Raw genomic sequence first — 22,891 nt, 5'->3', positions numbered from 1 at the left:
GTATCTCAGTCGGTAGAGCACTGGCCTTTTGACCGCAAGGTTATGGGTTCAATCCCCGGAACCGCCAACTCAGTTTATGAGGAGCACGGCTTGAAGTTGTGCAGTAAGTACTGGGAGCTGATGGCACTCCATCTCAGCAATCCATCTCCCTAGGGGTCTAGCCTAGCGCATTGTGAAATGGGGATAGACTCCCACACCCTGGCTGATACCGACAATAAGCCTCTCTGACTTACTTACTTATGTATTATAATACTGTAGATACAGTAGAAGTAAAAAGGTTAATAACATTTCTTTATGTACTGAAATTGTATTGCAGGTACAGCCTTGTATGTGTATAACGATGCAGTCTTCACAACTGAAGATTGGAATGGAATTCAGGAGATTGCAAGAAGCAGAAAGAGAGAAGATCCTCTGAAAGTTGGACGATTTGGCATTGGCTTCAACTCTGTCTACCATATCACAGGTAAGGGTTGTCCCGAGGAGTGAATTCCAATTACAGTACTGAAGTTTTCCTCCAGAAAATGTGTGGTCCTACAACGATGCACCTTCCAAGGATGCATTGTGTGATATGCAGACCATACTGATTAACATACAGCGAATTAGGATAATACGCTGATATTAAGCTCGATCTCTCCTGCCCTGCAACATTCCTTCCTGACTCCCCGTCCAATGTAAAAATATAATAAAAAGAAAACCAGTTTTGTTAACATGTCAAGTTGAGTGGTAGGTAGATCACGTATATGCCATTTGTTTTTGCATGGATGCAGATCGTCATAGTGTCCATTTAGCAGAAGTGCTGTTCGGTAGCGCTCTCGCCTCACAGCTAGAAGGTCTTGGGTTCGATTCCCGCTGGCGTGTTCTCTCCTCCGCGTCATCAGTGCCAATACCCTGGGTGGGGTTGGCAAAAGGGCCTTTCTGTGTGGAGTTTGCATGTTCTCCCCATGACCCCTAGGGTAGGGTACCCTCACAAAAAACATGCAGTAATCCTGGTCTCTAAAAACTGCCTCCCCCTGGCCAGCGTAACGTGTTCCTTCCACGCGTTACGTCCAACCGGGGAAACTCCTCCCTGTCGGGTGAAACGAAGCGGCTTGGTCTCCTCATGCATTGAGGAGAGAGTCTGTTGCTCTCCCCAGGTTGGCAGAGGGAGAGTAGTGCCCAGGATTACACTAGACAATTGTCACTGGGTGAAAGAAATGGGTTACAAAAATTGTGTGTTAAAACCTTAGAAAATAAATCATTGTGTGTCATAATGGAAAGAATGGGTATTGGGGTGAGAAGCATTTTAAAGAGCGAGAGATGAGTCTTCATAAGTCTTAGGAGGAGGTTAGAGTCGGGCTGAATTATTACAACTTAATATAAAAGGAGGGGAAAACGACAATATGATTTTCACTGATACATTATGTCTCACTGATAACTATAATTACTACTAGCACATATTATGTTCAGGCCTCGACTCTTCTCAAATATATTGCTGCGTTAAAGTTCATGGTAATAGTGTTTTGGTAATTAGATTTAGAGTTCTGCAGGGGAATAAGTGGGTTACAGTAAAATGCCTATTGAAATGGACGGTAAATACCTAATTTGAGCTGTGTCATTGTCCAGAATTCCTCTTGGTGATGTGAGAGACTGAGGATACAAAAACGTACATGAAGTTATATCTGCCAGGGGGCCCAGCAATTAAAGTGTAATTTCCCACTATTGCGTTTTGAGACACATTTTGTACTATTTAATATTTCCGTGTTATTGGTTAAATATCATATATCAACAGGATTTATTGATAGCAACTATGTCACACAATCTTAAGTGTGTGCAATTAGTTTTTCATGCTGTGGTTTTGAACTCATCTATTGTTCCAAATGTCTGCATCCTGAATGTTTCAGATGTTCCAAGTATATTCAGTGGAGAGCAGATTGGCATACTGGACCCTCATCAGACCCTGTTTGGTGTCCACGAGTCTGGCCAATGCTGGAACCTGAAGACAGACATGAAGGAGATCACAGAGCTCAACGATCAGTTCAGTCCTTACGTCGGGATGTTCGGAAGCTCTGAGAAAACCATCAAGGATGGCAGCTTTCCCGGAACACTGTTCCGCTTTCCACTTCGCACGAAGCCCTCGCAGCTGAGCGCCAACATTTACAACAAAGAGAAGGTCTTGGAGCTGTTCGAGTCGTTCAAAGCCGACGCAGACACCGTGCTCCTTTTCCTCAAGAGTGTGCAGAAGGTCTCCCTGCACGTGCGAGAGTCGGACGGCACCGAACGCATGCTCTTTCAGGTTACGGCGACAGAGAACAGCGAGGATAAGCTCGAGAGGCCCACCTCGCTCAAGATATTGGACCAAGCCATCGACAGCTACACCAACGGTGTGCCCAGCAGCACCGTCACGTGTGCCACTTACCAGGTGAACATTGAGACCCAGGACGAGACGGCTAAGGAGAGTCAAAGGACCACCTGGCTGGTGTGTAACGGGGTGGGGGGCAGAGGGATGTGCACAGAACTGGACAGTCTGGCGGATGACCTGAAGTTCATCCCCAACATCGGCATCGGCCTTCCTCTCACCCTCATTGACACGGAGGAGGACAAAGGTGCCGTGTCGAATTTCTCAGGGCGAGCGTTTTGCTTTCTTCCCCTCCCCCCCGGAGAGGAGAGCCTGACAGGCCTCCCGGTCCACGTCAGCGGCTTCTTCGGCCTGACGGACAACCGCAGGAGCATCAAGTGGCGGGAGGTGGACCAGTGGAGGGACCCGGCCGCCTTGTGGAACGAGCTGCTCATCGTGACGGTCATCCCCAGGGCTTACTTCACACTCATCACTGAGGCCATCAGCAGGGTCCAGACCAAGAAGGACCAGGATTTTCCGCTCTTGCCCGGAGGCACCTACGGCGCCTGGCCGGACCCCGAGCGGGTAAGGACCCGCTGGAAGCCCATCCTCCAGCCTCTGTTCGAGGACCTGCTCCAGCAGCAAGTCATCTACTCCCTGAGCGAGACCTGGATCCGGATGGACGAGTCCGTGTTCTCGGAGTTGCACGGCGCAGACGAGGACATCGCAGAGACAGTGATCGGCTACCTCCAAAGCTCAGGAATGCAGGTGCAGTGGGAGCTTAAGAAGCTTTATATATGATTCTTGAAGACTATTTTTATGTATTTGATGTATTACCATGTTTTGTTCTTGCTTACTGTAAATCGCTCTGGGTTAAGAGTGTCTGCTAAATGCCTAAATTGTAAAATTGTAAATTGCAGTGGTGTAAGTTAACTAAGTACATTTACTTAAGTTACAATTTCGAGGCATTTGTACTTTACTTTACTTACATGCTAGCGGCACGCTACGAGCTTTAGATATTCTATTTTTGAAAAATTGTGAAAACGTGGTGCATATCTTTGAATATATTATTCTTTAAGAGCGAACGTTTTTAACTCAAATCTTTGCTTCTGGGGGGTGCCTCATGGAACAACATATTTCGGGATGGGGGTCGGTGGTATATATAATTTTTGGGGTCCTTGACATGAAATATTGAGCACCACTGATATAGAAATGTCGACGTCAGGCCTAAATGGGTTAAGCAAATAAACGTGAGTTAACTTTTTCTCCCCACACCACCACCACCACTGTGCACGCAGGTGGCCAAAGTGACGGCTGCGGTGGACACCGTGATGGCCACGTACGCGGCCGAACCCGGCGACGTGAAGAAGTTGACCCCCGCGCTGGTACGGCAGGTGGTCAGGAAGTCCAAACACAGAGGCTCCGCCCAGGAGAAGCTGCGGCTGCTGGAGTTTGTGCTCGGCGACGAATGCTACACCGACCTCATCGGCCTGGAGCTGCTCCCACTGCAGGACGGCACGTTCGCAGCCTTCTCGTCCTCCGCTGGCGATAAGGACACGGTTTATATCGCATCTGAAGAATACCCCAGGTACATAAAACTAAGTGAAAAATGTATAAAAAACATAATTCTATGCTGCCCATTTTCTATTATGCATGATCTTGGTTGTCTAAAATAGAAATCTATCACAGTAACAGACAGGCGTTACATTAATTATAGTCTCATCATTTTTAGAGCAGATTTAGGGCCCTCTCTTGGGCGTGCCTTACCCTTATTTTATGTTATATTTTACTATCTTGAAGAACATTTTAAGAACTAGCCGATCTACATCGACACGTTGTAAGCTTTTAGATCAGCTATTTTAACTATTTTTTAAATGTTTTTCAAAATAGTAAAACATGGCAAATAAGTTTAGGGGTAAGGGGTGGCGCAAGATATAGCACTCAATGTTTTTGCAATATTTATATAATTCTAAGAGCCGGGTTACACTGGCGATAATCAATGGAACCAACGGTACGCTGCCACTATAATCAATGGAACCCGGCTACACCGAGCGCGGGTGTGGTGCTCTATTTTTCTGTGTGTCCGTGGGGGTTACGCAGCCCTACGCCTCACCTTCAGAGGAGAACAAACTGTAAATATGGAACTCCCCGCGGGGTGGACAAATTGTCTAATAGTGCAGCCACCGCCTGCTGTACGGTTCCCGGTACGGTCCCCAGTGTAGCCCAGCCGTTAGACTGTAAGCACAGCTTGTGTAAGAGTCCCCAGTGTAGCCCAGCCCTTAGAGTCTAAGGGCTGGGCTACACTGGGGACTCTTACACAAGGCTTAGACTGTAAGTACAGCTTGTGTAAGAGGCTGGCTCATATAACAGCTCATATGTTCAACTGTTAAACTTGATTGGCATCAAGAAACATAAAATTACACTAATGCTTAAAACAATGAATATTGTTTAAAACATGTTTTCCCTGTGTTAAGGTCTCTTTACCCAGGACTGGAGGGCCGATTCTTACTGGAAGACATTAAGCCGTCGGTAATGGACAGCTTAAAGACGGCATCCAAAAGCAGAGGTAACCTTACAGCGCTCTCTCTCTCTCTCACACACACACACACACGCACGCACGCACGCACGCACGCACGCACGCACGCACGCACGCACACACGCACACACACACACACACACACACACACGTTCATTTTTCCCATAGACTCTGCTCCTGACAAATCATGACAATAAACAAAAAAATGGTGTCGAACAAATAATTAGAACAAAGAAAAAAATCTAAAAATAGTCTTGTACCTTGTCTTTTCATTTTACACTCTCAAGAGTTACATTATTGCCTGTTATCTCTCCTATGGCTGGTACCACATCAGTACAGCATGGAATTATTGATACATTTGTTTTTGAACGTATCCTTTTTAGTCTTGGATGGTGGTCCGTGTCTCAAATGCAGCATAATATCCTATTAACCTTGATACGAAAAGGGTTGAAAACCACTGTACTATACAGACACACCAGTCTGAATTAGAAGTACTTACTGTCCTAAAGCCTCGCTTCAGACATCACTGGCTCCAGCTCCAACTGAATAAGCTTTTAATGCAAAGTTGGCCATTAGGCTTTTTTTCCATTGACATAAATGGGATAGATAGTAGATAGATACATGTACTGGCACTTTGGCCAAGTGCCAGGCTCTCATTGGCTAATGCTAAGCATTGTCACAAAAAATGCTGCATCATTCTGTTTTGTTTTCTATAGAAGATATTTGATTTATAGCTGCTCAATGCCTGATTATTGGGGTTAACAATCATACCTCTGCCTTTAGGATTTTGTTCCTACCTCAAAACACATATGGATACATTGGCCTAAATTGTGGATTTAAGAGAGCTAATAATAATAATTAGTAATTCAGTTGCCCGAAGAAGGTTAGTAGACCAAAAGCTTTACAAATAAATATTTTGAGTGTGCAGAGCTTCCCTTTATATTTTTTTAATTATCCAGCACCCCACTTAGGTTTTTTCAGCAGATAAGCAGTGGTTCTTTTTTTTACGTTAGAGAGCTAATAAGTCAAAGTTTCTCACTCAAGGGCAGCTGAAAGAGAGAGAGAGAGAGAGAGAGAGAGATAGATAGATAGAGATGGGAGAGTTGGTTTGATGCCACACATTCCACTGGCTTTCAGATACTGGCCACTTGCATAGTCATTCTTGCAGTTTGCCAAAAGAGCCATTAGCCAAGCAATTAGAAAATGCTGAATTTACAGATTTTTCTCTAAAACCGACTTTGAAAGACACAGAACAGAACTACTATTTCCATAATCTTTTCACATGTTACATGTGCATGTCACTATATCTATGTTAACTTGAATACAACGCCAAGGACTTAAAGTTAGTCTCGCGTGGCCAGACTGTTGCATCTCGCAATTTTCTAAATAATGCTTCCATCATACAGTCTGGACTCTGGCCTCCTCCCCACTTCCGTTTAGTCTTCACAGTCACTCAAATGTATCTTGATATAAATAGAAATCACCTAAGCATATATACAGTTTAGCGTGCTGCTTAGCAGAAATGGAAATAATTAAAAAAAAAGCTTGGCAGCAGATTTCAGGATGCTCAGTGGTCCATATGAAGCTTTGGTTGACCACACACTTTTGTTTATGGTGACGACATCTTGGGCTGCAGCAGGTTTCCTCAGATTTCAGGTATTTCAACACCATGGTTCCAACGTACTGAGTGAACAAAATGAGCCGGTGCCCACATTATGGGCCAAGACATTTTCTTTTTTTTTTATGATTTTAAATAAAGCATACAAAATCCACATGACTTACACAAAAGAAAAAGACAAGACAAAACTAACAAAAAACAACAAAACACACCTAAAAAAAAAGAAAACCCCTGGACAACACCCCTCCACACTCTGTTGTTGACACTCGTGGTTATATCATAATGTAATGTACAAATACAAAATGTTACAACAATCCTTTGATATACAAATAAAAGTAGTCCCATATCTCATGGAACTTCCCTTTGACGTTATTCCTCCTGGCAATTGAGTATTCAAAGGATGCCGCTTCAGTCATAAGTTGGGTCCAGTCTGTGATCTCTGGCGTAGCAGAGCTCTTCCAGTTTCTCAGTATCAACCTAGCTGCAGTAATAAGGCCTTCAGTCACCAATGCATGCTGTGGGCCAAGACATTCTCAAATATATGTTCGTTTACAGAAATGGCAACTTCCATATTCGGATTTGGGAGGTGTAGTTCCAGACTCTGTAGCATTCGGAGATTGTGGAATAGTTGTCTGGCTACGCGAGACATATGTTAAGGTTCACAGCTCACACAGTAGCTAATATAAATAGCTATAGACAAACTGGATGTTACACTGTATAAATGTTGGCATTTTTTATATGCTTGAGGCAGATCCTCACAGCAGCATCTTGTTAATGCAACCACCCCTCCCACACACACACACACACACACACACACACACACACACACACACACACACACACACACACACACACACACACACACACACACACACTTCCCTGGCAGAGCGCACAGCACCCCTGCCCCCCTCCTTCCAACCAATCTATAAGGAGTTTCAGGGCTCCTACTGTACATTGCTATGTCATCATTACTGTCTCCTGCCTAGCAGATTGATAGGTTGCGGTGCTATCAAGGGAAATTAAATCCTCTTTGTATTGTATTTCTTGCCTGGGGGAATTAATGAACATAGTCATCTTGCACGCCTCCTTACGCCTTATCCCTGAACTTAGTAGTCATATTGTACTATTTTAACATTTTAAAGTAGTTAAACCATAGCCGATCTATCATCACGTTGTTAGCTTGTAGATTCGATTTTTTTTAATGTTTTTTTTTACGGCTTTCGCCTTTATTTTATATTTTTTATAGGTACAGACAGTAGGCTGACAGGAAATGGGGGGGAGAGATGGGGGAGTGACATGCAGTAAAGGCAGAGTCGAACCCGCGGCACACTGCCAGACTCGGACTACCGGCCAAGGTGCCTGGACCGCTGAGCCACGGCCCAGGCCGATTTGAACTATTTTAAAATGTTTTTCAAAATGTCAAAGAAGTTTAGGGATATAAGGGCACTCAAGATAGGGTGCCTAATAGCCTGAAATAAGTAGCCATGTTGGATGTGTGTAATTTGACCGTATGTCGATGTTAGATTAAATAGCAAGGAGGCTAAAACGGGTCAAATGAAAGTGAAAAGTTAGTGTCATGGTTTCTAAAACATGTCACTTGAATTTAATTGCAGTGCAACAGAATCTTTGGGGGTGTTCTGGTAGGTATTCTACAGTGTGATGATGAATGTTATTTCTTTTTTAAATATTAACCCAAACCAATGCAGCATTCTAAATGTCTTTCCAACACTCACGCAAATGTGCATGTAAAGAAATACAAAAAACAAAAACAAAACAATGCCTCCGGCCACAGCTCTTGCCGGCGGAGGCATAAAAACCTTGAAAGCCTGTAACATTTTTCTTGAAGTGGGAGGAATTGTTTGTGTTTGTGCGGCCCCCATAATGTCTTTCATAACGGCATTGGTCTAATTCTAATAGCTTGGTCTTCTCATGGTGTAGCTTGTCATTATTTTAGGCTTAAAGCTGCAGCTTTGCTGTACATTGTCCGTTTATGGTGTGAAATTAACAGCATTGTCTGTGTGTGTGTGTGTGTGTGTGTGTGTGTGTGTGTGTGTGTGTGTGTGTGTGTGTGTGTGTGTGTGTGTCAATTCTCAAATCATAAAATGTGAAATGTGATTGTTGTAATGCAAATATTTGGGTTTTGAACAGTAACTGACCTCATGTAAAAAGTTAAAAACACTTCCAAATTCCAATTAGTTGCACCCTATTTTGAAGAATAAATAAATGTCTTATCAAGACTTACAAATACTACATTATCCTCGCCGTCACCTACACTTCCTCCTCGTGGATTTAATAGGTTGAAGGAATAGTTAATTCTTAACAAAACATGTGACAGATGTGACCTGGATTCACCTGGTCAGATTAGATAATGGAACAAGGAACAAAGCTGATAATTAATAATATTTTGTATGCTCAGTGTACATGTATCTACAACCTTTAGGTCCAAACAGGAACCAATGCAACTCCTTGCAACAAAACAGTTTTAACCCATTCTGACCGGGCACCCATTTTGGTGTCAGCATCATGTTATGCTTTAGCTATTGAAAAATAGCAGATCTACAAGCTCATATCGCGCCACCGAGTGGCGCGATATGAGCTTGTAGGTCTGCTATTTTTGAAAAATCGAAGACACTTTTAGAATCTGATCTCAGGTCAGAATGGATTCATAATGAAACTGTCAGGATGTAATAGACATTTCTAGAATCTGATCTCAGGTCAGAATGGGTTAAGGACACGTCACACCAATGCAACTCCTTGCAACAAAACATTAATGTGTAGTGTTATAATGTATAGAAATGGTAATATAAACACATTTATCAAGAAATGATGATACATGGATCTCTCTTTTCTCTGTCTTCTCAACAGGAAGACTGTGTACTCAGTTACAAGTGCTAACTCCAGAACGCTCCGCTCGACTCATCAAAGAGATCCTCACGACCGCATGGCCATCCAGAGACTTCACGGTCCACTGGAACTCAGAACAAAAAGAGCATCTGACATTCTCATGGTTAAAGATGGTTTGGAAACACCTTTATATTCATTTTGCTGACGATTTAAGCGCCTTTGAAGATATGCCTTTGATCCCGAGTGCACCGCTCGAGGACAGCACGGACAAAGTGGAGCTCATGCGCCTCAAAACTCCCTCGCCCATTGTTCTCATTGAACACGAGGAAGAAGCACCAATTTCGGAGAACCTCCTTGACATCATGAAAAAGCTGGGAGCAGTGCCGATGAGAAAGCTGGACCCTTCTCTGCAGCACCCTCTTCTCAAGAATTACGTCCATCCATGCTCTCCTAGCGTGCTCTTGCAGATAATGGATAGATCAGCGACGCAGCGCATAGCCAGCACCGTCTCGTCTTTTTCCGTCAAAGAAAAGGTCGCACTCAGAGACTTTTTAGCTGGGCTGTCCGACATCACGGAAAAGGAGAGACGTCTCCTGCTAGAGCTCGCCATCTTTGAGAAACTGGGAGCCTGCTCCGAGAAAGGAGCCCCAACGTTTACCTCGTTGAGAGGAGCCAGAGCGTTGCATCACACCGCAAAATATCCGCCACATGTAAAGTTGTCCCTCAATGTTGTGGGCTGTAGCGACGAGGCGTCAATCCGTCTCGTCAAGATGCTAAATGTAGAACAGGTGAAGACAACTGAGTGTCTGAAGCTTGTCATTCAGGATATGGAGAAAGGGTTCTACACAAAGGACGAGGTCACCAAAATCATGCTCTGGGCCCTCAAACATCTGTCCTTCCTCAAGAATGAAAATGCATCCGTGATCGGTTGGCTTTCCACCCTGAAGTTCATTCACATCTCACCGGTAAAGCCTGTCGCAGCCACAGACCTCTTTGACCCTGAGCTGGAAATTTTACAGGACTTGTTTTATATGGAGGAGAAGACCAGGTTCCCCACAAGTACATTTACCTCAACCCCTGATATTCTCCATTCACTCAGACAACTGGGACTGAAAAATGAGGTGCAACTCACTGAAAAAGATGTCATCCAAGTGGCAAAGAAGATAGAGGAGTTGAAAAACAACAAAGAACCTGAGTGGGATTCTGTGGTGAAAAAGGCAAAAACACTGCTGCAAATACTTAACCGACAAACTAAGTTGGTGAAGTCTACAGACACTCAGACATCGTTGTTAAAACTGAAATGGGTGCCAGTTTGCAAAGAGAGACCTCTAAACTACCCTAAATCCCTTGCTTGGTTGGGAGACACAGTCAACATCGGCTCATTATCTGACATGTGTGATATATCTCACGCCGTGCTCGTGGGGTCCTCCGTATCGCTTGTTGAGCGCACATCTGCAGGGATGAAGAAGGCCCTTAAGTTATCGATGGAGCCGCTAGTGGATCAAGTATTACAACACCTAAAAGCAGTGAATGACTGGCATAAATCTCAAGCGTTCAGCACAGAGGATTGGTACCAGTTTCAACAGATCCTTTTTGAGATCTATGGCTTCATGCAAGCTCACCTAGAGGATGCACGAGAAGCAATGAAGTCATTGCCTTTTGACTGGGTGTGGACAGGGAAGACATTCTCATCACCTGCCCACACTGTGCTAAAGTCCATCCCTGATTTAGATTTGCAGCCCTACCTGTACTCCCTGCCAAAGACCATTCGGAAATTTCACAAACTTTTTAAGTTTTGCGGCTCTGTGGAAGAAGTTGTGCCAAGCCATGTGTTTGGGGTTATTAAGACCATTCAGCAGAGATGTGAGGGAGAGATGACCAAAGAGGAAAGCAAACATGATCTCCTCCTTTTGATAAACATCCTGAGATGGCTATACAGCAGTCAGATATCGGTGGAAGTCGACATGCACGTGCCAATCCTCTGTTACAAAGACCCAAGTAAATTGGGCATGAAGCCCATTCATGAATGTACCTACTGTGACATTAAAGTGGATGATCTGAACGACTTACTTGAAGATGCATCAGAACCGATTATATTAATCCATGATGACATCCCAATGAAAACTGCAGAGTGGCTGAAAGTGCCATGCCTCAGCACGAGACTGATAAACCCAGAGAACCTGGGCTTTGAGCAGTCAGGCCAACGGGAACCTCTGACGGTGAGAATAAAGAACATTCTAGAGGAGTATCCATCTGTATCAGATATATTCAAAGAACTTCTCCAGAATGCTGATGACGCCAATGCAACAGAGTGCAGCTTCATGATCGACATGCGCAAGAACACCGACATTCGAGAGAACCTCCTCGATCCCGGCATGATTGCCTGCCACGGCCCCACCATGTGGTCCTTTAACAACTCTGTGTTTTCCGACACTGATTTCCTGAACATCACAAGGTTGGGAGGATCAATGAAGAGATGTGAGGCAGACAAAGTGGGCAAGTTTGGCTTGGGCTTCAACTCTGTATATCATGTCACTGACATCCCTATCATAATGAGCAGAGAGTTCATGATCATGTTTGATCCAAACATCAATCACATCAGTAAGCACATCAGAGACAGGTCCAACCCAGGGATCAAAATCAATTGGAGTAAACAGCAGAAACGACTTAGGAAATTCCCCAACCAGTTCAAACCATTCATTAACGTCTTCAACTGCCAACTTCCTCTAGCTCAGGAATCCCCTTACAAATACGACGGTACACTGTTCAGGCTACCATTCAGAACAGAGCAGGAGGCTTCAGCCAGTGAAATCAGTAGCATGTACTACAACACTACAGACATCTACTCTCTTGTCGATGAGTTCAGCATATGTGGGCACCGGCTCATTTTGTTCACTCAGCACGTTGGAACCATGGTGTTGAAATACCTGAAATCTGAGGAGCTAAACCCTGCTGCAGCCCAAGATGTTGTCACCATAAACAAAAGTGTGTGGTCAACCAAAGCTTCATATGGACCACTGAGCATCCTGAAATCTGCTGCCAAAGTCATGAAAAGGGTAGCGAGCACCAACAGGGTCCCAGCTGATGTCCCCAAGTCTGGCTGCATCATACGCATTATGGTGGAGGAGTTTCACAATGTGTTCAAACGCATTGTTGATCTCCAGTCTCCTCTCTTCAGAGGCTCAGAGGAAGATCCCAATCAGTACTTTGAGATGGCTGCTAAAGGTGGTCAAAATAGAAGACTCACAGATGAAATGCCCCAAAAAGCAGTCGAGGTCACTAACTGGCTAATTTGTTCTTCTATGGACGTTACTGAAGCTCTAAAATTTGCACTGGGCGAGAGTGGAAAAAGATTAGGACTGGTGCCTTGTGGAGGTGTGGGCGTTCTCCTCACCGAAGAGGAGAATCGTAAATGGACTGTGAAGATAAATGCCAACCCAATTGGAGAGGTGTTTTGCTATTTACCACTCAGGATCAAAACAGGCTTGCCAATCCACATCAATGGCTGCTTTGCTGTAACTTCAAACCGCAAAGAAATCTGGAAGACCGATACCAAAGGACACTGGAATTCAGTGTTCATGAGACATGTAATTGTCCAGTCATACATGTCCGCACTCGGTATGCTACGATCAATGTCTGAGAGTGGAGAACTTCTTGACTACAGCTACTATGCTACATGGCCCGACCCAAGTATGGTACATGATGACTTCACACTGGTCAGCCAGGGCGTCTATCAGGAAATTGCCAAAGGCGGAGACAATGAGCATGCAAAGGTTTTCTCAGATGGGAAAATGTGGGTGTCAATCAAGTATGTCAGATTCCTTGATGACACTTTGCTTTGCAGACCAGCCATTGGCCCTGCCGCATTTAAGATCTTCTTAAAATACCTCACGAAGAGTGGCTCACAAGACCTCTGTGCCGTTGAGTTGCCTGATTGGGTGAAGGAAGGTTTTGACGATGCTGGATGTAAGGGGAAGTTAATGGAAAACACTCTTACGGAGAAACAGTTTTTCTCAGATGTATTTTTCCCTCATATCCAGGACATTGACAAAGAACTCCGAGATCCCTTGATGCATTATGTCCTGAATGACAAATTGGACGAATTTGAATCGATTCTAAGAGTGACTCCGTGCATCCCATGTTCTGGCCCTGAAGAGAACTTGGTTTTACCTTCCAGGCTGATCCATCCTGAGGGAAGAGTGGCTAAGCTTTACAACAGTGATGATGGAAGATTTCCTAAAGGGACCCCAAAGGACTACCTAAACCCTGTGTGTTTGGTGAAACTAGTGCAACTGGGAATGGTAAAGGATGACCTCTTATGGGAAGATCTTATTGAACGTGCAGAGTCTGTGATAGACCTAAATGAAAAGGATCACATAGCTGCTTGCGTTCGCAGCAGCATTCTGCTCAGTCTCATTGACGAGAAATTGAAAATTAGAGAGACAGTAGCAGCTGAGCTCTTAGAGAAGCTACAGGACATCAAGTTCCTTCCATTCCTTACAAAACCTGCAGGGTTTTCCCTGCCATGGCATGGCAATAACTTCTCTCCTACTACTATGTTCTCTGCCAAAGAGCTCTTCACAACTGAACATCAGGACACTGTGTGTCTGATCAAGCCAATCCTGAGTGAGAACTCACCATCTTTCAAAGGTTGTGGTCCTATCTCTTTGGCTGTGAAAGACTTTCTAGGATTGATTAGAAAGCCTATCATTGGACTAGTCATCGGACAACTCAAAGAACTGTCTAAATCATTTGACGGTGTCACTCTGTACCAGGAGAACATAACCAATGCCTGCTATAAGTATCTACATGAGGAGATGCTACAGCAAGATGGTGCAAAAGATCAAATCATGGAGGAATTGAAAAACTTCAACTCCATTCTGGTTGAGAACACATACGTCAATCCCTCCAAAGTTGCATTCCACCTGAACTTTGACGCTGCTCCATACCTTTACCAGCTGCCCAACAAGTACAGAAACAGTTGCCGTGAGTTGTTTGAAAATGTTGGTGTCCAAGCAAGTTTCACAATTGAGAATTTTGCAGCCATTCTTGAAATACTTAAGCAAGAATGTGGGCGAAGAGCAGTCACTGAGGAAAATTTTCAGCTGTCCCGAAGAATCATCAGTGAAGGAATATGGAGCTTGATCCGGGACAAAAAACAGGAAAACTGCCAAGGGAATTATGGAGAGATTCTCTTACCTGATTCCCATATGATATTGCTGCCATCAAAGTCATTGTGCTACAATGACTGTCCCTGGATTAAAGTCAGAGACACCACTGTGAAATACTGTCACGCTGATATTCCGAGAGAGGTTGCTATTAAGTTAGGAGCTGTTCCCAAACGACACAAAGCCTTGGAGAGATATGCCTCCAACATCTGCTTCACTACACTTGGGAGTGAGTTCGGACAGAAAGAAAAGCTGACAAGCAGGATTAAAAGTATTCTTAATGCATATCCATCAGAGAAGGAAATGCTAAAAGAGCTGCTTCAAAATGCAGATGATGCCAAAGCCACTGAAATATACTTTGTTTTTGATCCAAGAACGCATGAGACAGACAGAATATTTGATGACAAATGGATTCCAATGCAAGGCCCTTCACTCTGCGTATACAACAACCAGCCTTTCACAGATGATGATGTCAGAGGAATACAGAATCTAGGAAAAGGAACAAAAGAAGCCAATCCTGGCAAAACTGGGCAATATGGCATAGGATTCAACTCTGTCTATCACATCACTGACTGCCCCTCCTTTATCTCAAACAATGACATCCTCTGCATCTTTGATCCGCATGCACAGTACGCACCTGGGGCAACATCTGTGAGTCCCGGAAGGATGTTCAGGGATTTGGACTCTGACTTCAGATCTCAATTTTCAGATGTTCTAAATCTTTATTTGGGGGCTCATTTCAAGCTAGAACGTGCTACAATGTTCAGATTCCCCATACGCTCTAAAGAAATGGCAAGATCATCTGAGATCAGTTCTGTTCCGGCATCAGACAGAATGGTACAAAACCTTCTGGATAAATTGAAATCTGACGGTGCAGAGCTTCTGATGTTTCTCAACCACATGGAGAAAATATCAATCTGTCAAATTGAGAATGCAACAGGAGAGCTGAAGGTGCTATATTCAGTGACTGCTAAAATTACTGATGGTGATCGTCTAAAACGCAAGCAGTTCCACGCTTCTGTCATCGATAGCGTCCTCAAAAAGAAACAGCTCACTGCTATTCCAGTCCAGCAGATAACCTACACAATGGATATAGAAGACACAGGTGGTAATTTAACAACTTGGATGATCTGCAACCGATCTGGCTTCCCCAATGTTGAAAGTGTTTCCAAAAGTGTGATTTCAGCCCACAAAAATGAAGACATAACTCTCTTTCCACGTGGAGGGGTAGCTGCATGTGTAAGCCACAACTACAAGAAACCTCACAGAGCGTTCTGCTTTCTACCCCTTTCACTGGAGACTGGCCTGCCGTTTCACGTCAATGGGCATTTTGCTCTAGATTCTGCAAGGAGAAACCTGTGGAGAGATGACAACGGAGTAGGGGTAAGAAGTGATTGGAACAACAACTTGATGACATCACTGATAGCTCCTGCCTATGTGGAACTGATGATTCAACTGAAACGTCGATACTTCCCAGGTCCTGATCCCACCATGACTGTGTTACAGGGAACCCCAATTCACGTGTTAAAAGACACTTTACGGAAATTCCTGTACTTTTTCCCAGTCAACAGGGTTGACATACAGCCGGATTGGTACTGCCTGGTTAAAGCTGTGTACAGCTGCATTCATGCTGACCTGAAGCGTCTACTTCCTGTCGTCAGGACACCGCAAATTGATCATTCAGACCTGCACTCTGTTATTTACATCTCGTGGGTGAACACGTCCACTGCAAACAGAGGCAGAGCCTTTTTTGACAATCTAATGCAGGATGAGCTCCAGCACCTGAAAAACACAGAGTACAACATCACTACAAGGAAATCTGTTGCAGAAAACGTTTACAGGCTGAAGAACTTGATCTTGGACATTGGCTTTAACTTGGTCCATGGCTGCGACGAGACAGCAAGTCTTTACTTCTGCTTGGAAGATGCAGGAATTCCAGTGACGTATGTGACACCTGAAGATGTCCGCAACTTTCTGTTCACTTATTCATCGCCAGACACATCTTGCCAAGTTGGGAAACTCCCCTGTCGACTGCAGCAATCAAACTACAAGCTTTTTCACAGCTTGAAGCTTCTAGTCGACTACTGCTTCAAGGACATAGAAGGGGATGACATCAAAATAGAGGGGTTGCCTCTGTTGATAACAATGGACAACATGCTTCAGGTATTTGACTCCAAAAGACCAAAGTTCCTGACAACACACCATGAGCTGATCCCACCAAGGAAGGAAATGTTCATGAATACATTGTACCTCAGATACAGCGACCTCCTGATGAAAGCCGGTGTTGCAAAAACCTTTGACATCAACAGCTTTGGTGACTTACTGAGTTCATTTCTTCCTCGAGAGTACAGAACACGCATCCCTGTAAAGTGGAGAGATGGCTATGCAAGTGAATCCTGGCTGAAAAGTGTGTGGAACTTCATCAGCGAGAACATTGCCATCAAAGAAGGCCAGGAAGAAGTCAAACCAAGTTTTGACACAGTGCTTGACATTCTGAAGGAATGGGCGTTACTGCCTGGCAACAAATTCATGGCAAGAGAAAAGCTTGTTGTACCCGAGCATGATGTACTGTTGCCCCTGAGTTTGATGAATATTGCCATCTTTCCACAGGGGCAAAATGATAAAGTCTATCACTGCCTTATGAAAGCAGGCTGCATTCAACTCGCAGTGAACAAAATCTGCGGCAAAGACAACCCAATCATGTCTTTTCTGGCACAGCACACAGCAAACATCGATAATCCATCCAGCATCTTGAAAGCACTGGAGTACATGATTCAGACGTCAGCATTCAAAGCAGCAAGCTTGACCGACAAAGACATGGAGGCTCTTCTGTTGTATTTTAATTGCAACCTGGTTAATCTCACACAAGAAGATGCACAGAGCCTCAAACTGATCCCATGCTTCAAAACAGTGAGTGGCAGGTACATAAGCATTGCAAACTACGGTTCGTGCTATGTTCTGGCAAATTGTATTCCTACCGCTGATATGGACAAGTGGGCCCACACAACAACCTTTGCATTTCTTGCTGACAATCCACAACTCAAAGAACTGTACAGTTTCCTTGGATGCACTGCAATTGATGATCTGGAAGTCTACCACAAACATCTCCTGCCAAAGTTTGAAAGTCTCTCATATGATGCAAAAATTGAACACATTGTCTATTTGAAGGAAAGACTTGTGTCAATGGAGGACTCGTGTGAGATAAAGGACCAGCTGTATGAAAAGTTGGAAGGATTGTCGTTCATCTATGACTACACAAACAGGCTCAAGTCAGCCAAGTTGTTCTATGATGAGACAGTGAAAGTGTTTGAAGTTATGCTGCCTGCAAAATCATTCATACCCAAAGATTTCTTCAAGAAAATAGAGCAAGTGTCAAAACCCAAAAATGGAACAGCATTCATAACCTCCTGGATCACATTCCTTCGAAACATTGGACTTAAGTATGTAGTCTCACAGCAGCAAGTCCTCCAGTTCGCAAAAGAGGTCAGCATCAAAGCCCAAACTGAGAGCTGGACCAAAGAAAAGGCACAAACCATTGTTGATGTTCTCCTGAATCACATATTCAATGAGAGGACTGATCTGTTTGTTGGTGCTTTCCTCAAAGAGCTCTCAATGATACCATTCTTGTGTCCTGAGCGAGCTCCCACAGAACTCATCCGTCTTCATTCACAGTACCAAGAAATGAGTGGTACACTTCCACTGATTCGTTTTAGTGGCTCTCAGGTCAATCCAAAATTCAAGCAAACAGATATAATCCACTTACTTTGGACATCTTGTCCTATTCTACCAGAGAACGCTACACCATCAAGTTTAAACGATCAGGAGGGAAGTGCAATCACTGGGCAGGAGCAGCTTGACCAAGTACTGACCATGTTAAATGTCAACATGGAGCCACCCCTGGAGAAAGTCATAAATAACTGCAAGAACATCTGCAACATATCTACCCCAGACGATGATATGGTGAAAACAAGGAACAAAGTTTTAAGGTCCACCTATGAATTCCTCAATGCAGATAAAAGAGAGTTTCGCTTCCAGCTCCGTGGGGTGACCTTTGTCATGGTTGAAGATGGCTGGAAACTTCTGAAACCGGAAGAGGTTGTCATTAACTTGGACAATGAATCTGACTTCAAGCCCTACTTGTACAAATTGCCACTGGAGCTTGGTATATTTCATCAACTGTTTAAACTCCTGGGCACAGAAGATGTTGTATCAACAAAGCAGTATGTTGAAGTGCTGTGTCGCATTCACCGAAATTCAGAGGGCAAGCAGCTTGATCCAAATGAAATGAGAACTGTGAAGAGGGCTGTCTCTGGGCTTTTCAAATGTCTCCAGAATGATCCAGTGGAAATCCGTAAAGATCTCGAAAGCCTCAGAGATGTAACCTTTTACCTGCCAAGCCATGATGGTAGATTAGCCAAATCTAACAGCCTGGTGTTTGATGATGCCCCACACTACAAGAGCAGGATTCAGGGCAATGTTGGTGTTCAAATGCTTGTGGACATGAGCCAATGCTATCTGGGCAAAGATCATGCTTTACATACAAGGCTGATCATGCTACTTCCACAGAAGCTAAGACCAAGACTCCTGAGTAACATCCTGGAAGAGCAACTAGATGAAGACTCTCCCAAAATGTGCCAGTTTGGAGCTCTGTGTTCACTTCAAGGTCGACTTCAGCTGCTGCTGTCTTCAGAGCAATTCATCACTGGACTGATCAGAATAATGAAACACGAGAATGATTCCTCATTTCTTGTGAATGAGGAAAAGGCCATTCGACTCTGCAAAGCACTTTGTGAGGGCCTGAAAGTCTCCTGTTTTGAGAAACTCCAGACAACGCTGAGAGTCAAAGGATGCGGTCCTATCCCGCACAGCCGCAGTGAAACACTGGCTTTTCTGAAGAGGTATGGGACAGCTGTGATTCATCTCTATATCCAACACTCAGACAGCAAAGATATAAACTTTCTCTTGGCGTTGGCTATGACATTGAAGTCGGCTACAGACAATTTGATATCTGACACTTCCTATCTCATTGCTATGTTAGGCTGCAATGACATTTACAGAATCACAGAGAAACTGGACAACCTGGGTGTAAAGTATGACTCGTCAGAACCCTCAAAACTTGAGCTTCCACTTCCTGGCACCCCTATACCCACAGAGATACACCACTTCCTGCTCATGGATCCCATGAATGTATTTTACCCAGGCGAATATGTGGGTTATCTTGTGGACTCTGAGGGTGGAGATATCTACGGGTCGTACCAGCCTACCTACACATATTCCATCATTGTTCAAGAAGTTGACAAGAAAGAGGAAGACAACCCAAGCTTCCTTGGGAAATGCTTCCAGATTGATATTGGTTACAGTGAATATAAAATAGTCAGTTCTCTCGATTTGTACAAATTCTCCAGACAGGATGAAAGCAGTCATGTACGAGATAGCAGTTCCCCATCAACTCCAACCAGTCCAGATTGTCGTTCCACTGGACCACGAATGGTGCCTCCTCTTTTTTCTGCCGGCAAGGAAAATCAAAGACCCTCTACCCAAAAACAATCGCCTAAAAAGATAAAGCTTCACAAATTGCCTGAGATTCTGAAAGAAGTGACCTTAGTAGTTGAGCAAGCTTGGAAGCTTTCTGAGACGGAGAGAAAGAAGATAATTCGCCGGTTGTATCTCAAATGGCATCCCGACAAAAATGCTGAGAATCTGGACATTGCCACTGAGGTCTTTAAGCACTTACAGAACGAAATCAACAGGTTGGAGAAACAGACGCTGACAGATCAACAAAACACAGAAAGAGCCTCGAGGAGACCTTTCTCATCGTCTTCCACACGATTCCAGTCAGAGAAGTCCTCCTTTCAGAGGTTCTACACATCATGGAACCAGGAGGCAACAAGTCATAAATCGGACAAGCAGCAATTCCGGGAGCAATACACTAGTTATGCAGGTACTTCACATTCTAATCGTTTCTTCGTTCCCCCAACCTTTAAGTCTGTTGGAAACCCTGTTGAGGCCCGAAGATGGTTGAGGCAAGCAAGAGCCAACTTTTCCGCTGCTCGAAATGACCTTCATAAGAATGCCAATGAGTGGGTATGTTTCAAATGCTACCTGGCCACAAAGCTGGCACTGATAGCTGCTGACTATGCAGTCAGAGGAAAGTCGGATAAAGACGTGAAACCCACAGCTCTGGCACAGAAAGTAGAGGAGTACGCCTCCCAGTTAACAGGACTTAGCAATGACGTTCAAATCCTGGAGGGATATGGCGTGGACAGCCTAAGAACTCGTTATCCTGATCTTCTTCCGTTTCCACAAATCCCAAATGACAGATTCACATCTGAGGTGGCGATGAGAGTGATGGAATGTACCGCACGGATTATCATAAAACTTGAAACCTTTGTGCAGCAAAAAACATAAAACAGTCTTCATAGGCATAGCGCTGTTACACATCAGAAAATTAAATTAAATCAAGTTATTATGCATAGATCATCTGAGCAAGAGAGGGACGATAGCGGCTGTGTGCAATATAAATCATGTATATTATTGTTTTGGGGCAAGTTTCCAGCTGGCAGATTTGCTGTTTCTACCTTTGATGGTGGAAGGTGGCCTATGCACAGTGTTTAAATGTATGGCTCCCATATCTAGGCTGTCAAAATAATGTTGCTACTGTATAACTTGTGTGAACAGACACATGTTCTGTAGATGCTGTAAATACAAAAGCCTCAGCAATACATTTTGGCTACCAAAGTCCCCATATTGAATATATTTGCTCTGAGTTATATTAGAAACTATACGCTGCTTTTTTTACTTTATCTTTTATAAAAATATATTTTTCCTGCCACAGATAACCAGTTTACTGTACAGTATGTAGTGTACTGGTGTCATTCTAGTCTGTTATATATCTGTTATATACCAGTTATTTTCTGTCAAATGTCACAATCATGCAATGTGTCCAATTTGCAAGATCTCAAAACAAGTCAAGAAAATTACAATCACATTTGTATTTGTACATTACTTATTTTGTATTTTGATGGTTGATTTCATATTGTTTCTGTAAAAGATGTAAATGTTATGTCTCATAGCCAGTTGCTTGTTAATGACAGAGCAGAGAGCACTTTCTTGAAACTCCTCATGCAATTGCACTTGCACTTGTAGAGTGCTTGTGTCTCCCCCAGCAACTATAGGGAAAGTTCAAATGTGAACAGAATGTACGTCCGTTGATGTTACACTAAGCTTAACTTAAGTTAACTATGACCTCTCTCAAGATATAATATGTTAGCTGATTGTTCAGATTTCTCTCCATATACAGGATGATGTATGATCATTATCATTCGGTGCTTGTATGTTGATTGTTAGCACAAATTACATTCATGTTCTATGGCATTCTCTGGAGAGAAGGAAGCTGGCTGAAAGAATATGGGACAAAATGGTATAGATTAACCAGGCTAGGTATAGATAGCATATTAACAAATGCTTTGAGATTTTTTTATGGATATTTTCATTTGTATGTACCAAGACAATTAAGAGCCCGTTATTTTTCCAGTGATGGCATCATCATGCATAGTGTCAAATATTTTTGGTACATTATCTTACATGTTGATGATTTAATTTAGGTACATTTTAACTGGTTTACTTTTGCCAAAGCAAAACCATGTTCATGTCTATTTGGTTGTTTGACTTTTTCTGGTTTAAGGAACAGTACCTTGTTTTTTTTTGCCATAATGTACCGGTACAGTACTACAGTCCAAGATATAACATACTGTAGCATAATGCAAACTTCAAAAACACATTTCAAATGTGCTTATTTTCTTATATGTCTTGTTACACCTTGATGTTGAGGTCAGTCAAGGGATCTCATTGATGATGACACATTTTACTAACATTAGCATATAAACCTTGTATATCACATGATTGATGTACACTGTGTGCCATTGATAATAAATCTCCCTTAAATACATTTTGCTTGTTTTTCATAGTTTACTTTATGGTGGGTAATGTACACAGTGGGTCTTCAACATGGGGTCTAACATGATTAACATCACAAGACATTGTGAGCTTGTAGATCGGCTGCTTTTAGCAAAGATAGGCCTATTTGGTGTAGGTGGAAAAAATAGGTACAGAGGCCAAAGGTCAAGTTTACCATTATCATTAACATGAATACAACTTATTAATAGAAAAGATAATAATGAAAATTATAACAAACAAAAACTGGGTACCTTAGTATAATTAGTCCAATCTGAATAGAAAAAAATCTTTTTTGTGATTTTCGTCCTCTCAAAACAAAATTTATTTTTCCAGAATTGCAAAATTATGAAAATGCCAATATAAAAATCACAAAAATGGCCAGGCCAAGGGATCTATGGTTCAATTTTAATCCAACAGTCTGATTCCCTAAAGTCAACATAGCTCTAGAATGTCTT

The 22,891-nt window shown here is 43.3% G+C and overlaps 1 protein-coding gene across 1 annotated transcript in view; it reads left to right on the top strand.

Annotated features, from left to right (window-relative positions):
* The window catches only part of sacs (sacsin molecular chaperone), a 33,348-nt gene extending 10,952 nt beyond the window's left edge, over positions 1–22,396 (top strand). Inside the window, exons 7-12 of the mRNA XM_083773709.1 lie at positions 317–463; positions 1,881–3,082; positions 3,613–3,902; positions 4,789–4,880; positions 8,082–8,108; positions 9,334–22,396. Coding sequence (XP_083629835.1) covers positions 317–463; positions 1,881–3,082; positions 3,613–3,902; positions 4,789–4,880; positions 8,082–8,108; positions 9,334–20,888 — 13,313 coding nt within the window. The 3' untranslated portion in view covers positions 20,889–22,396. The remainder of the gene's footprint in view (positions 1–316; positions 464–1,880; positions 3,083–3,612; positions 3,903–4,788; positions 4,881–8,081; positions 8,109–9,333) is intronic.
* The last annotated feature ends 495 nt before the right edge of the window (positions 22,397–22,891 follow it).

The sequence above is a fragment of the Protomyctophum parallelum genome, assembly GCF_964188405.1.
Source record: "Protomyctophum parallelum genome assembly, chromosome: 9".
Lineage (NCBI taxonomy): Eukaryota > Metazoa > Chordata > Actinopteri > Myctophiformes > Myctophidae > Protomyctophum > Protomyctophum parallelum.
Note: the sequence above shows the minus strand (reverse complement) of the source record. Positions and strands in the feature narration are given on the sequence as shown.